This window comes from Myotis lucifugus, unplaced genomic scaffold (genome assembly GCF_000147115.1).
Source record: "Myotis lucifugus unplaced genomic scaffold, Myoluc2.0 scaffold_72, whole genome shotgun sequence".
NCBI classification, from domain to species: Eukaryota; Metazoa; Chordata; class Mammalia; order Chiroptera; family Vespertilionidae; genus Myotis; species Myotis lucifugus.
Window position 1 is genome coordinate 3,687,266 of NW_005871120.1, and position 17,086 is coordinate 3,704,351.

Below are 17,086 nucleotides of genomic sequence, written 5' to 3' on the forward strand. Positions count from 1 at the left end.
TTGGTGCATGGGTTGACACTCAACCACTGGGCCACACCAGCTGGGCTAGAGGGGCCTACTTTAATGGGGATGGGGACAGCCTCTGAGATCTGAGGGGAGGACAGTGAGCCTCTGAGGCAGGGTAGGAGGGAAAAGACCATGACAGCTTGGGATTCCAACCTGCCTGGGCCAGCAAGAGAACATGAGAGATTATTTGCATCCAGCCCTATGTGATGATACCCAAGTCCCACAGGTCCCCTGGTGGGAAACTTACCTGTCTGGGGCTGTGGTTCAGGGTGGTCCTGCCTGACTTCGAATCACTACAGTAGGAAAGCACATGCCCTAGCTGGTTTGGCTCAGTAGATAAGAGTGTCGGCCTATGGACTGAAGGGCCCCTGGTTCGATTCCCTTCAAGGGCACATGCCGAGGTTGTGGGCTCGGTCCCCGGTGGGGGGTGTACAGGAGGCAGCCAGTCAATGATTCTCTCTCATCATTGATGTTTCTATCTCTCTCTCCCTCTTCCTCTCTGAAATCAATAAAAATACATTTAAAAAAAAAGTGGAACAAATTGTTTAAAAAAAAAAAAGGCAAGCACATGGGGGGGTCACACCACAAGGAGGGGACGACTCCCGGTGCCACCATGTCGTCCTATTGGCTGAGGTGTTCCCAGCACACATCCTGATCAGGTGGACTGCCATGTGTGCCTGGTCTTCTAAAATTTGGTCCCTGAAATACATTAGTTAGCTCTCATTTATTTTTTACTTGCTTAGCTATGGTAGAATATACATAACATAAAACTTACTATTTTAGTCATTAAAAATATTTTGATTTTTAGAGAGAGAGGAAGGGAGGAGGAGAGGGACAGAGAGAAACATCTATGTGAGACTGGAACATGGATTGGCTGCCTCCTGCCCGGCCCCTTCTGAGGATTGAGCCCACAACCCGGGCATGTGCCCTGAACAGGAATCGAACCAGCAACCTTTTGATGCGTGGGACAACACTGGCCAGGGCTATTTCAGTCGTTTTTAAGTGTACAGTTCAGTGGCAATAAGTACATTCATTGTTGTACAACCATCACCACCATCCATCTCCAGAACTTTTTCATCATCCCATACTGAAACTCTGTACTCATTAACCCAGGGGTCCTCAAACTTTTTAAACAGGGGGCCAGTTCACTGTCCCTCAGACCGTTGGAGGGCCAGACTATAGTTTAAAAAAAAACTATGAACAAATTCCTATGCACACTGCATATATCTTACTTTGAAGTAAAAAAACAAAACCGGAACAAATACAGTATTTGTATTTGCATGTGGCCCGAGGGCTGTAGTTTGAGGACCCCTGCATTAACCTTTAACTAACCCTCCTCCCTCTAGCCCAGGGGTGGGGAATGTCCAGCCCACAGGCCTTAAAAGGCCCTGGAAATCATTTGGTCTGGCCCGGCCAAAGCAATTGCAGGCGGGGTTCGAAATTCAATAAATCTAGGAGCTTTTTTCATAGCAACATGAATTTATTTATTTTATTTATTTTTTTTTTAAAATATATTTTATTGATTTTCCACAGAGAGGAAGGGAGAGAGACAGAGAGTTAGAAACATCGATGAGAGAGAAACATCGATCAGCCGCCTCCTGCACATCTCCCACCGGGGATGTGCCCGCAACTCAGGTACATGCCCTTGACCGGAATCGAACCTGGGACCCTTCAGCCCGCAGGCCAACGCTCTATCCACTGAGCCAAACCGGCCTTGGCTAGCAACATGAATTTATATTGTGAATTATATTCAGCAAATGATATTAATATTCAAGTGGCCCTTGTCAGAACAAAAGGTTCCCCACCCCTGTTCTAGCCCCTGGCAACCTCCCTTCTACTTTCTGTCTCTATGAGTTTGACTATGCCAAGCATCTCATAGAAGTAGCTGCCAGCATTTCAAAATGAGACATTCATAGCAGTACTACTGATAATAGAAATATCAATTATTATTGATAATGGGGGAAAATGTCTATTATAGAATGGAATATTATTCAGCCATAAAAAGAAATGAAATATTGATTTATGCTACAACACGGACAAACCTTGAAACATTATGCTAAATGAAATAAGAACCACAGGCAGTCACATATTGTATGACTCCATTTAGATACCACGCACAGAACAGAATTGTGGTTGCCAGAGACTGAAGGACTTGGGAGAAAATGGAGAGTAACTGCTAATGGATTTGGAATTTCTTTGAGGTAATGAAATTTTTCTAGAATCGAGTGTGGTGATGGTTGTACAACCTTGGAACTAAAACCCACAAAATTGTACACTTTAATGGTGAGTTAAATAGTACGTAAATATCTAAATAAAACTGTTACCTCAAAAATGACGTATCACTCCACATAAACAATCTGGATGCCACCCTTGTTGGTGCTGTTCAGTGGTTAGGGGTCGGCCCTCGAACTGAAGGGTCCCAGGTTTGATTCCAGTCAAGGGCACGTACCTGGGTTGCAGGTTCCCTGCACCAATTGGGGTGTATGTGGGAGGTAACCAATTGATGTGGCTCTTTCACATCTATGTTTCTCTCTCCTCTCTCCCCCTCCCCCTCCCTCCCACTCTCTCTAAAATCAATGGGAGAAATATCCACCAGTGGGGATTAACAGCAAAAAGTGTTATGTTTGATTCCTGGTCAGGGCACCTACCCAGATTTTGGGTTTAATCCTCGGTTGGGGCGTGTGCAGAAGATAGCCGATGGATGTTTCTCTCACATTGATGTTTCTTTCTCTCTCTCCCTTCCTCTAAAATCAATATTTTAATAAAAGTCTATTAAAAAATATATGGATGCCCAGCTTCTCTTGGAAAGCACAAGATATGGCAGCACTGGGTCTGAATTCCTGCATTAACCCCCTACCCTGCTTTGGGGAGCTGAAGAGTGGCTGTCCCCTTTACTAGTAAACAGGGCAGCCAGTCTCCACTCCCTACCATCTCCTGGGCACTGAAGCTGCAGGTCAGGGCCCACTTTGTTTCTTTTCTGTGTGTTAATCCTCACTGAAGGATATTTTTCCACTGATTTGGAAGAGAGGGAAGGAGGAGGGGGAGAGCGAAAAACATCGATGTGAAAGACACACTGGTTGGTTGCCTCCCCCATGTGCCCCGACCGGGGCCAGGGATCAAACCTGCAATCCAGGTATGTGCCCTTGACCAGGAATCGAACCTGCGAGCCTTTGGCTCTGACCGGTGACCCACACTGGCCAGGGCTCACTTTGTTTCTTTATGTAAAGTTCCTTGACTGGGCCATGTGTTTGACCCGTCACAAGGATCATGTCAAATAAGCAGAACTGGTTAAAAGATATAAAGTTCAGGTTTCACAGTGTTTATTAACAAGAGTGCTACATGCCTCCCACAAAAGCCGTGACAGCTGATATAACAAAGTATTCAGTGAAGGGCTCCAATTTTACAGAACAAAGTAAAGGGCAGGGACGGTCCTGGGAAGTAGGCTTGTGGGATTGGAGAGATTCTTATACACTAAGGGGGGTTTTCATGACAGGGAAGTAACATTGCACTCAAGTCCACCAGAGCCCAAAGGCCTGAGGAGGAGGATGGCTCAGGTGGGAAAACAAACCAGAAAAGAGGCCTGCAGGTGGGGATGGAGACGAGGTTCAGTGCCCAAGCTGGCCTCATCCCCAGGTGACCCTGCCTTCCTTCATCCATCCTAACATCTCAGCAAATGCTCAACACCCAACTACCTTTGCCCCTCCTCTCAATCTCCAAAGGCTTGGGGCCTAGAGATAATTTTTTTTTAATGCCTCATCTCATGCTCCAGCCCCAACTCAGGCTGCAAAGTTGTCTGGTGACAAATGCCCCAGGAGCCAACTGTGGGAATAAGCCCAATCCAAGCCTTGAGTGGGACTTGATGCTAGATTTGCACTGGCACCTTCCTACATCTGCGGGAAGGACCCTTGTAAGCAATAATGGTATTGCTAGCAAGAAAACCCACTTTTCTCTTTCAAAATCTTTCTCTAGACTTCTTCTTTCAAAAAACAGGACATGAGTGGGACTCTGCTGACTTCTATAGGAGATAAACTAAGCTGTCAGGAGATGCTCCGTCTAGCTTCCTGCTGCTGTACCTGGGTCTAGGATCATGAAGGGACCCATGCTGGGAGTCCACAGTAGACACTCAATAAAACTGCTTGAATGAATGACAAGCATCTAAACCTGGCAGGAGGTCCCTGCTAAGATCCTTTCTTGCCCATCAGGTCTTTCCCATCCTCTTCACCCAGCAGCCAGTGTGCTCCAACTGCTCAGCTCAGAGCCCAGGGGCTGGTGGGAGAGATGTGCGTGGGACCCACTCCAGCTGTGCAGCATTGGGGCTTTTGTGAGACAGTCTCTGCTGGGAGCCCAGACTATCAAACTACAATGAGCAAAATTTTCACACACACACACACACACACACACACGCACACACACAGTTAATATTCCTCTAAACATAATGGGGGGAGAACTAAATCTAGCAAGGGATACAGTGATGTAGGAGGCTATACTGCAAATCTCTCATGGCACAGGCTCCCCCAAAAGAAGCTACCCACCAAATTCTAGAACATTCATTCAAATCAGCACGTTGTTCCATGGCAAGCTCCCTGCTCTGGGACCTGGGCTTGAGAGGGTTAGTACTTTCAAAGCACACCCACCCATCAGTGTGCGCGTGCTCGCAGGCAGGCATGACTGGATGAGAAAGGCCAGCAGGAGCGTGGCGCAGCCTCATCTGCTGAGAACACCATATAAGCCCCTGCGAAGCCACCTGCAGAAAGCTGCTTGAACTCTTTCAAAAAAGAAGTAACCACAATGTAGGTTTTAAATATCTTTTTGCAGTAGATAATCTTTTACATTGATACAGAATCATTTTACATTCGTAGATCAGACACTAATAGATGCTTTATTTTAGTAAATTATGAAGGGAAGCTATTCAGAAGTGTTCTCCATTAGCCTGTCTTACCACAACAGGAAGGTCTGGAAACGGAATCTACACATCCTAGAAGCTGAGGTTGAGGAAACTGTTTTGCTCTGGCTGGATGGTGGAGAGCCTTCACCTGCTTAGACTGTGCTTTCCTTTTCTGAACAAACATTTATACAGGAAAAGACAATGATTCTTAGCATTAAATAATTTAAACACACTTCTGCAAACAGGTGTCAACAGTGTAAGTGGTGAGAACCAGGCTGTAGCGGGCAGTGGGGTAAGGCTCTGGGATAAGGAGGCCATTAGCTAGGCTGTGGCCAGGGATGGCTGTGGTCCAGCAGAAGGGCAGGCTCCACTCACACCTGGCTTCAAACAACAGACTCAACAGTCATGGACAAGAGGCCACCCCAGTGGGGTGGGAGGACTATCTATCCTGACAAAGATCACAGCCCATGTCAGGAACAGTATCTCCAGGGACCCTCTGTGTGGGACTCCCCAGGACCCAAGGCCCTCAAGTTCCAGCTGCTTGGTACCCTTGGGAATTAAAACAAATTCCAAGAAGAGCAAGGGATACGTCTACTGAGGGGGGCTTGCAGGGCCTAGTTCCTGGAAAAGACAACCTGTCAGGAAAGACTCATTCCAGAATCTCCCGGAGGTTTGATGAGAGGGAAATTAATCACTTCACAACTTGGTGCAGCTTCAGGCTTCATTTTAAAGCTGTAAGCATAGCCTTTAATTCTTTACTAAGATTTCCACCACATTTGATTCCAAATTAGAGTTTTGGCTCTGCAAGACGTATCCAGATGTCTTACTGTCTGAGCCAGAAGAGGCTGAGTTACACCCATGGAACAAAAACTTTTACCAGCCCTTAGGCATGCCATGCCTTACTGCCCAGGGGCTGTCCACCATGACCATTCTGTGGAGAGGCGTGTTGTCACATGATTTTGCTGTTGCCAAGGCGGTCCAGAGGGCATCTGTAGGCAAGGCTCGGTGCTGCAGTTCTGGAATCCTCCTGCTTCCAAGGTGCCCTGGCCATGAGGAGGAGCCGCTGCTCCCAGCCTAGTTTCCAGTGGACCGTTTTCCTGAGCCAAGACACAAATGGTTACAGTTTACTGGCACTGCAAGGACAGCAAACTCCTGTGGGTGAGCTTCTATCATCCCTGGGAAGGAGCTATGCCAGGAGCTGCAGCCATCAGGAACCCACACAAGTATAAAGTTGGTCCCCAGAACCCAGTTACCAAGCACAACTCCTGGCAGCCCCCGGAGGTTACATGGTGCCCTACATCCCCAGGAAGAACAGGCGCTATGAAACAGGCAGGGCGTTGGGGAGATCTGAGTTCTAAGCCTGGCTCTGCTATGACTCACCCTCTGTGACTGTGGGCAACATGATTCCCACCACTGTGGGATGCAGCCCCCTAGGAGCTGGTGGAGGGAGGGCTGAGAGGCAGCCCCCAGTGCAGCCTCCCCCTATGTCTGCTTCAGCCCTGAACTGCCACTGACTCTGCCACATTACCTAATGCAGGTGTCTCCATGGGCCAAGAAGCTTGGCTCCAAGGGGAGCCAGATACACCATGCCTGAGCCTGGTACCTCTTCCAACTCTGGGGGTATGGGGGGGCATGAGGGGCATGAAATTGGTTAAAGTAAGGGAAAACAAGGATTAGTTAACAGAGAAAAACAAAGGGGAGAAACCTCAAGGGTTTTCCTACCTCGGCTAGGTATCAGGAGGTAAACATTTTTCTTAAGTTTGGAAAGGAATCCCTCCTTGTCCTCCCCAGCCTCAGGCCTAGCCTTGCCTCCTGCGGAGTTATCCATGGTGCTGCCACCTGGCACAAACAGCAGAAAAAACTGGGGTCAAGGGCGCACACCTCCAGGCGTTCCATCTCAGGTCTCACTTATCTCTCACCTGTTCACCCAATAGCTCAACAATCAGGAAGCCACAACAGGAGAGGGGGCAGCTCCCAGGTGGGCCAAGGCTGTCTTGCCTTTTCAGATGCCTGAAGCAAACAGGCACTTCAGTGTATCCCAACTGCTACCTGAGTCACTGGCCCGAAGGAGGGAAATAAAAACAGCCAATCACCAGATATCTCCATCTTAACAACTGTAACAAAAAATATAACCCAGTGCCAGATGCCTTCCTGGCCAGGCCACAAAGTTTCAACATTAGTTCATTTAATTCTAAGGGATAACCTTAGGTAAATTTCAGAGGGAAAAACAAAAACAAAAAAATGGGTCACAGAGAGATGGTTTGCCTAAGATCACACAGTAAATGGGAGTTCAAACCCAAGCAGTCGACTCCAAAGCCTAGGTTTTAACCACCATGCCACTGACTCTAAAGTGAAGAGCAATGCCAAGACTAACCGACCAGCTTCCATACTCCTCACATGCACACGTCTCTGGGATACTCAGGGAAGGATTCACTGCCTTTCAGAATCCCAGGACATAGCACTTATCTGTAACACAAGGGTGGAGGACCCTGTATGTTACTGGGCAAGATCTCCCATCTGGGACATCTAACCCTAAATGCTCGAGAAAAAGGGAGATTGCTCCCTGTTTCTTTAGGGCTCAAGCTGAGACTAACGGGAGTAACTCTGCTGTACAAATGAATCATTTTAAAGATCTACCAACCACTAGGTAGGGAGGGCAAAGTTTTGTTATGAGTTAGATTACAGACCTGTACTCACCATTTTAAAGTGTAGGGCAGGTTTTTAACATGCTAGGAGATGTACGCTAAGCACAATGCACAGCAGAAGGAAAAAGGGTCATGGTCCCCAAGATCACAGTCTAAGACCCTTTCCTCAATGAGAGGCCCAGGACAACAGGCCCCCAGCAGAAGTGGGACAAGGTTGTCCTAGGTCCAGCCCTTGGGCAGTCCTTTGGACTGGCATGCTCTCACAGCTCAGGAATGTCCTCAGAGACAGCAGTGGCCCTGAATAAGGACCTGCTAACAGGGGTCTGAGCAATCACCAAAGCTCAGGCAGCAGGGTGACTCCTGATTCCTAGGGCTCCCCAGCTGAGGACCTGGCACTGCAAAATTGGCACAGCAAGCCCCTGTGAGAGGCACCCACTGCCATGTGTGCCCTCCCTCAGTCTTTCACATCCCCTTTTCTTACACAGAGACTTAAGTAACAAAAAGGATTCTCCTAACACAAAGGGATCCAGGAATCAGAAATTTCCCATTACTCCTGGCTTCCTAGAGCAAGGGATAGCAAGAGTATTGGATTTCACTATGCCCTGGGTAAGGAGATGGCAAACCTTCATGTGTTTGTGTGTGTTTGAGAGTTTACATGTGTCACAGTAGATTTACCACTGATGGAGCTTTTAACATGTGCCATGTACCGTGTTAAATGCTTACCTATGTGATCTCATTTAATCATGTAGAACCCTATGAAGTAAGTCCTACTATTATCCCAATTTACAGATGAGGAAACTAAGGCTCAGAGAGGTGAAGTAATTTGCCTACTAAGGCTTCACTGCTAATAATGGCAGAGATGGGTCCTGAACCTTCTGACACCAGAACCCAAGCTCTTTACTAGTTATAATGAGGCACAAAAACATTCAGTGACTGCTGACACCTCCTCCCCAACTGTGCTGTCCTCATCACCCCATGGAAGGTTGTGAAGTAGTTGTGCCCCATGGCCACGGAGGTATTTGGGCCATGGTGGCCAATCTGGGAGAGCCAGAACAAGCACCTGGTTAGCTGGTTAATAATTCACAACAGGTGCCCTCCCCACAGGGAGCACACCCACACCTTTCCTTTTCCCTTCCCCTCTACTCCCCCCCAGGCGTTACCATTACCTTCCCCACTCCCAAGCTCCTAGAGCCCTTCTTTTGCCTCTATAACTTATTTCCTCAGTCCATTTCTTCTATAGAGTTCTTCTTCCATCTTTGTAGTTTTATAAATAAACTAGAGGCCCAATGCACGATTTTTGTGCCTTTGCCCTCACAGCCCTGGCTTTGTCCAGAAAGTGGTCCAGACGGTCGTTCTGCTGTTCGGTCTAATTAGCATATTAGCTCTTTATTATATAGGACTAGAGGCCCGGTGCACGAAATTAGTGAGGGGGGTGGTCCCTCAGCCCAGCCTGCACCCTCTCGCAGTCCTGAACCCCTCAGGGGTGTCCACCTGCCCGATCTGGGATTGGGCCTAAGCTGGCAGTCGGACATCCCTCTCACAGTCCGGGACCCCTTGCTCCTTACCACTGCTCACTGCTCCTTACCGCCTGACTCGCTGCTCCTTAGCACTTCTGCCACTGCGCTTGCCAGCTGTGAGCCTGGCTTTTGGCTGAGTGGCGCTCCCACTGTGGGAGCACACTGACCACCAGGAGGGCAGCTCCTGCGTTGAGCATCTGACTCTTGGTGGTCAGTGTGCATCATAGCAACCGGTCATTCTGCCAGCCATTCCACTGTTCGGTCAATTTGCATATTAGGGTTTTATTATATAGGATGTTCTCTTACCAAATGATAATAATAATAATAATAATTCACACACACACACACAAAAACACACACACCCAGAAATTCTCACTCCATACTACCAGGAACACAGTCTCACCTCTCTTTCTATTTTAAATCTAGCTAAAAGGGGAATGGGTTCCTTCAGAAGTATTTACTGGATAGGACATCAAAAGGATATAAGTACTGAACTTAAAATTCTAATCCAAATATTAGGAATAAACTGTGAGCTTCTGCACATAGATGACAAAGTCTATAAATACATGGCTCTTCTCTCTCTCTCTCTCTCTCTCTCTCTCTCTCTCTCTCGGGTGTGTGTGTGTGTGTGTGTGTCCTGATTTCTCTGAAGACAAGCCTGGGGTAGGAGGAGCTACGTGTCCTGGGCACTCAGGTGTCTTCTGTTCTCATTACAAGATACAAATACAAGTGCTGTACTATGTACAAAGCTGCTTTCAATAAAACTGGCACCTGATTTTTGCACTTTATAATAAATAGGAAATGCCCCATTGTGGAAGTCCACCCCAGCCAAATAAGCATTTCTAGTCTGCACTTTCAGAAGGTGGGCCTGCTCAGTCTACCACAGACAGAGATCAAATCCAATGCCAAAGAATTCCTCTATTACACCATGCGTGGCTTTCCTTAGAAGGGTTATTTTCTCTCTCTTCCTCAGAGTGTTTCCCAGCCAATGGTTAGTAAAATAAATTCAAAACAACTTAGCTAACATTTACCATGAACCAGCCTTGGGCCAGGTGCAGTGCAAAGTGCTGGGGGTTCAAAGATGAAAACAGGCATTGGGAGAAACCAAGATGGCGGCATAGGTTAACGCCGGAGTTTGCTGCCTCGAACAACCACTTCAAAAATACAACTAAAAGACGGAACGGACATCATCCAGAACCACAGGAAGGCTGGCTGAGTGGAAGTTCTACAACTAGGAGGAACGGAGAATCAGAGGAGGTGCAGTGCTGAAGTAAAATACTAAGGTGCGGAGTGCGCGTGGCGCGGGCTGGTGGCTGAGGGCGTGGTTGTCTGTTTCAATCCTGAGGGAGCCTCAGACTCAGAGCTCCAGATCCGGGCGAGTCTCTAGGGACCCAGACTCAAACGGAAGAAGCAGGACTGTCTGGCTACGGTCCCTCTGAGGTTTGCAGCTGTTGCTGGGACAGAGAGGCAGAGCCCCTGGGGACGGACTGAGAGCAGCCATAACTGCTCCCTCCTCCGCCCTGTTGATCCCGTGGGACCCGCCCCGCCCAAGCCCTGCACAAAGACATTTGCCGGATAGCCTCAGGCAAAGGCTAGATTAGCACCTCCCTAGAGGACACAAGTTCTTCCACTGCAGACACAGCTGATTATCACAGCCAGTCAGCCTGGAGGTCAAATCCCTCTAGTATTAACTATAACAATCAAGGCTTAACTACAACAAGACTGCACACAAAGACCACTAGGGGGTGTACCAAGGAAGCGTAAAAAAATGTGGAGACAAAGAAACAGGACAAAACTATCAAGGGAGGATATTGAGTTCAGAACCACACTTTTGAGGTCTCTCAAGAGGCTTCTAGAGTCTGTCGATAAACTTGATGAGATGTACAGGAAATCTAATGAGACCCTCGATGGTGTGATAAAGGACCATCTAGAAAGTAAGCATACACTGACTGAAATAAAGAATATTATACAGACTCCCAACAGCAGACCAGAGGAGCGCAAGAATCAAGTCAAAGATTTGAAATGCGAAGAAGCGAGAAACACCCAACCAGAAAAGCAAAATGAAAAAAGAACCCAAAAATATGAAGATAGTGTAAGGAGCCTCTGGGACAGCTTCAAACGTACCAACATCAGAATTATAGGGGTACCAGAAGATGAGAGAGAGCAAGATATTGAAAACCTCTTTGAAGAAATAATGACAGAAAACTTCCCCCACCTGGTGAAAGAAATAGACTTACAAGTCCAGGAAGCGCAGAGAACCCCAAACAAAAGGAATCCAAAGAGGACCACACCAAGACACATCATAATTAAAATGCCAAGAGCAAAAGACAAAGAGAGAATCTTAAAAGCAGCAAGAGAAAGAGACTCAATTACCTACAAGGGAGTACCCATACGACTGTCAGCTGATTTCTCAACAGAAACTTTGCAGGCCAGAAGGGAATGGCAAGAAATATTCAAAGTGATGAATACCAAGAACCTACAACCAAGATTACTTTATCCAGCAAAGCTATCATTCAGAATTGAAGGTCAGATAAAGAGCTTCACAGATAAGGAAAAGCTAAAGGAGTTCATCACCACCAAACCAGTATTATACGAAATGCTGAAAGGTATCCTTTAAGAAGAGGAAGAAGAAGAAAAAGGTAAAGATACAAATTATGAACAACAAATATGCATCTATCAACAAATGAATCTAAGAATCAAGTGAATAAATAACCTGATGTACAGAATGAACTGGTGATTATAATAGAATCAGGGACATAGAAAGGGAATGGACTGACTATTCTTGGGGGGAAAATGGGTGTGGGAGATGCGGGAAGAGACTGGACAAAAATCGTGCACCTATGGATGAACACAGTGGGTGGGGAGTGAGGGCGGAGGGTGGGGTGGGAGCTGGAAGGAGGGGAGTTATGGGGGGAAAAAAGAGGAACAAATGTAATAATCTGAACAATAAAGATTTAATAAAAAAATAATAATAATAAAAATAAAAACTGCAAAAAAAACAACAAAGATGAAAACACTGTAGTTACTATAGGAAGAGATTCCAAGTCAGAACTGTATGATGGCTGTTCACAGGTGAAGCCAGGGGAAGAATAACCAGGTAATATTCATTCTATGAATCTGTACTACCCTTTTGGATCAAACTCCTATTGTTATAAGAAAGGTCTAGCATGTACAGTGGGGCCTTGACTTACGAGTTTAATTCGTTCTGAGACTGAGCTCGTTAAGGAGCTCGTTAACTCAAATTACTCTGTCAACTCAATGCAAAAAATCGGCCCAGAGACAGCTGGTATCTCAAAAAACTCGTTAGTCAGGACACTCGTAAGTCAAGGCCCCACTGTATTTGGGAATTCAATGCTTGTCCCATCTTCCCCATTTGTACTGTAGCTGGATGAGGGCAGAGATCCTGTCTCTGTGCATTACTTCCTAGCACACAGTAAATGCTAAATGAACATCTGTTTGAAGAAACAGGGGCCAACAGTACTCCAGGATCTGACTTCTAGGGACTGGACCCACCCCACAGGTGGAGGTGCAGGTCTACACTCACAGCCTGACTCCCTGCGCCATCTACACACACAAGCTGAGCTAGCAGAGTGCCTCTCATTCTACTAATATATCTTTTCCCTCACCTGCCTCTGCCCTGTGTAAAGGGGGTTTATAGTCAATAATATCAACCATATCAGAGAATAGAACATGCAGGAATTCTCAAATAATTAGCTCAGGAATAATACACAGCTAAATGTACATGTGTGTATTATCAGAAGAATTAATGATGATCCAGAAACAATGAGCCACATTGTGTCTATAACTAAAAAAGTCACAAAGTAATCAAAAAGTGTCCCAATATCCTGTGTCTTTTTGCTTAAGCGCTAAGAGTCCCTAAGCACACTATAAGTCAGGGGTCCTCAAACTACGGCCCGCAGGCCACATGCAAATACAAATATTGTATTTGTTCCCACTTTGTTTTTTTACTTCAAAATAAGATATGTGCAGTGTGCATAGGAATTTGTTCATAGTTTTTTTTTAAACTATAGTCAGGCCCTCCAACAGTCTGAGGGACAGTGAACTGGCCCCCTGTTTAAAAAGTTTGAGGATCCCTGCTATAAGTCTTTGTGGTTCAGACTGGGAAAGAAGCTAGGGACAGCCATTAAGGTTTTCAGCAGCTGCATTAGGGAACAAAAATAAAGGATGCTAAACCCACCAAAAACTTTAGGTCAGTTTCCTACGTAATTGTGTCTATTTCAAATGCCTTCCAGGTACTCTTTCCCATAATGAAAGCAAAGACAATCAGGAATCAATCTGTATCTACAATGATTCTCCTGGGTCTCTAATGACTCTAACTCACATGTACTTAAAGGCTATTGAAAAAAGTCCATTTTATCCTAAGAACCACTGATAACTGAACGCAACTGCTTCTAGTATGACTTTAGTTAATACCTTTTGTTAAATGCTTGAAATAAAAGAGATTGAGGCTCTACTCAAATAAACAGGAACCACTATTAGTGAAGATGCCAGGAAATGGGAATTATATGTACTGTCATATTTTTCTACGGGGACTACAAAAGTAACTTTCTTCACAGTGTAAATGGAAGCTTAACTACACCCAGATAGCAGACTGATAGTGCATTCCTTGAAGCCAATTCTAAGATTCTTTTTTTTTTAAAGAATAGTTTATTGATTTTTTTTAAAGAGAGAAAGGGAGAAGAGAGAAACTCGATGTGAGAACGTAACAGCAATAGGCTGCCTCATGCATTCCCCCAACCAGGGGATCAAATCTGCAACCTGAGCATGTGCCCTGACCAGGAATCGAACCAGCAACCCTTCGGTACACAGGACCACACCCAACCACCTAAGCCACACTGGCCAAGCCCAATTCTAAGATTCTTTTTTTATTTTTTTTAAACATATTTTTATTGATTTTAGAGAGGAAGGAGAGGGAGAGAGAGAAAGATCAATGATCAGAGAGAATCACTGATCAGCAGCCTCCTGCACACCCCCTTCTGGGGACTGAGCCCCTAACCTGGGTATGTCCCAACCAGGAAATCGAACTATGACCTTCTGGTTCATAGGTTGACACTGAGCCACTGAGCCACATCGGCTGGGCCAATTCTAAGATTCTTAAATGCCATTTATGCCCCAGCCAGGTAGCTCAGTTGTCCTGATAGGCCAAGGTTGTGGGTTTGATATGAAGCAGGGTGCATAAAAAAAATCAACCAATGAATGCATAAATAAGTGGAACAACAAATTGATGTTTCTCTTTCTCTCCCTTCCTCTCTCTCTCAAATCAATCAATCAATCAAAAATAAATAAATTTTTAAAAATTTATGCCTGGGAGCCAAATTTCCTATTGGAATACAACTCTGAAATCACAATGGGAATAGAAAAGTTATATAATTTGGCATACGCATTTCATTTTATAAACAACTTTTCAGAAGTGCATCCAATGCATATATTAAAAGTTAATCTATACTCAGTAAAACTGTCAATAAAAAAAACAAACTTAAAAATAAATCCCCACCCAAGGATATATATATATATTTTTATTCTAGAGAGGAAGGGAAACATTAATGTGAGAGTGAAACATCGATCTGTTGCCTCCCACATGTGCCCTGACTGGGGATTGAACCCACAACCTGGGTATATGCCCAGACCGAGAATCGAACTCAAGACCTTTCTGCACATGGAACAATACTCTAATCACTGAGCTACACCAGCCAGGGCAATATAAATCTTAAAGGAAGAACTGGCAAAGTACTGTATCAAACACACAAGAAGCTCTCAATAAATTTTGGCTGAATAAGACAAGAGGGAATTAGCTATCAGGACAAGGAACCATAAAAATAGTGAGGGTTCTAAGAACACTCAGAAGCTAACTATATGATCAACTCTCAATTTAAATGGTCAGAAAGGGGTTTTAAAAAGCAACAACAGGCCCGACCAGTGTGATATAGTGATTAAACATCAACCTATGAACCAGGAGGTCACCATTCAATTCCCAGTCAGGGCACATGCCTGTGTTGTGAGCTCAATCCCCAGTAGGGGGCGTGCAAGAGGCAGTCGATCGATGATTCTCATCATTGATGTTTCTTTCTCCCTCTACCTTCCTCTCTGAAATCAATAAAAACATTAAAAAAAAAAAGCAACAACTGGTGACTACTAATACCCAGCATTCTAATACAGTGTACAAGGCCCATGTGCTTGTGCAGGGCTCAGCTCAAGAAACCCCAAGTTCTGGGTGGGTGCGGAGAGGAGGGCAGGCGAGAGCTGTCTGCAGAACAAATCTCACATGCTATGCGATTATGGTAACATTTGGGATTCAGAAAGGAGAAGCTGGAAGTGTACATTAGAGTTACATGGAATAACTATTCCCACTATTTCCACTTCTTTTTTGTTCAAGGGTATAACAAGAAAATAAGGGAAAAATATACATATGTACCACACCATTTAAACAAGTATCTCATCCATGCTTGGTTAAGCCATGGGATTTGTGGTCACTACTTTTTCACAGAGGACTTGGTCTCCTGGACTCAACAGGAGTTCAGCAAAGTCCATGCAAAGGCTGCTCCTGCTGGGACACCCCTTCCTGCTGGGTGGAGTGGGAAGTGAATCCAAGACCAAGCCCTCTACTTCACTGGGAAACCGACCCTCTGCCCCCATCTCCTGCTCTGAATGACCATATACAGTACTAATCTACTACTCTTCAAGTTCTGAAAACACAAGAGGTCCAGACAGAAACAAAATGATGCAACAAGGAGGAAACATGTTTACAGCTGAAGCCAATTACACTCTCAGTACAGCCTGTCCTGACGGAGCAGTTGTCCAACCAACAGAGAACCAGCATCTCCACAATACAGCAACCCCCTCCCATGGGAAAAGGGCTGTGGCCACCGTTTCCCATCTCCAGAGCTTCTGCCTGAAAGCATTTTGGTATCAAATATCACTAATATTTAACTATACTCTGTAGACAGAGCGTGACATTTGAGCTCAGGGTAAATAAGGCATCTGTTCATTGCCAGAGGAATTCAAAGTTAGACCTGCTGGGAATAGGCAGATTTGGAGCCACGTGATGGTGGTTTTTATTGATGTGGAAGATGTTGTTTATCAGACACTCTGCAATCTTGGTGAAGCGTTCTGGGTCAGGAATGCATAAAGCCTACCTTCCCTCTTCTTAAGCTGTTACAAGGAACTCTATGTGGTGATGTGCCCAAGGTCACAAGGCAAGTGGCAGAACCAAGGATAGAACTCAGAAGAGCAGCTCTCTGAGACACCAGGCTGCAATCTGGCAGGAAGCCATCCAGGACTCTAACACAGAGGAAGGAGGAGCAGCTGTGCTCTGGAGCACAGTTACACTTGGCTGCTCTGAGCCCTCAGCTCCCCTCTTTCTTCTGTGCTCTCTGGAGGCCCCATGAAGATCCCCAAGTGGAAACACATGCTTCAAAGGGACTGAGGATGCACATGTGCCGTCGTGCCACCTTACCGGTGCTTGTGCTGGTGATGCCATTCACTGTCCCCTCCACGTCAGTCTCATCTTCAGCATAGCTCAGGATCAGGTTGTGTTGCCGGCTTGTCAGTCTCCTGTGGAGCAAGTACAGTCAGTGTCAAGTGTTTCCTCTGGGCAGCTCTTTGAAGGATGAGGCCTAGGCTAGTGTAGGAAATGTGGGACCCCCAACCCAGACAGAGCATACAGCCTGACCTGAAGAACCACATCCTCAAAGCTTCTGTAAAAAAAATCTCCTAAAATACCCTAAGTGTTTCAAACAACTGCCACTATGGCTGTACTAAATAGTTTACTGGGGCGGGCCAAGGAGCGAGCGAGCGTGCGTGCGTGCGTGCGTGCGTGCGTGCGTGCGTAGTGCGGGAGGGAGGGAGTGAGGGAGGGAGGGAGTGAGTGAGGGAGTGAGGGAGGGAGGGAGGGAGGGAGTGAGTGAGGGAGTGAGTGAGTGAGGGAGTGAGTGAGGGAGTAGACAGGGAGTGAGGGAGTGAGTGAGGGAGGAGGGACGAGGGAGGAGGGAGGGAGGGAGGGAGGGAGGGAGGGA

General features: G+C 46.1%; 1 protein-coding gene across 2 annotated transcripts in view; it reads right to left on the reverse strand.

Moving 5' to 3' along the window:
- Positions 1-3,309: 3,309 nt before the first annotated feature.
- The window catches only part of DNAJA3 (DnaJ heat shock protein family (Hsp40) member A3), a 35,827-nt gene continuing 22,050 nt past the window's right edge, over positions 3,310-17,086 (reverse strand). Inside the window, exons 10-12 of one of the 2 annotated variants that reach the window (XM_006090413.3) lie at positions 16,528-16,625; positions 6,614-6,730; positions 3,310-5,988 (exon numbers count right to left, since the gene is read on the reverse strand). In XM_006090413.3, coding sequence (XP_006090475.1) covers positions 5,966-5,988; positions 6,614-6,730; positions 16,528-16,625 — 238 coding nt within the window. In that variant the 3' untranslated portion in view covers positions 3,310-5,965. The remainder of the gene's footprint in view (positions 5,989-6,613; positions 6,731-16,527; positions 16,626-17,086) is intronic. The other variant, XM_006090414.3, reaches the window with a different exon arrangement.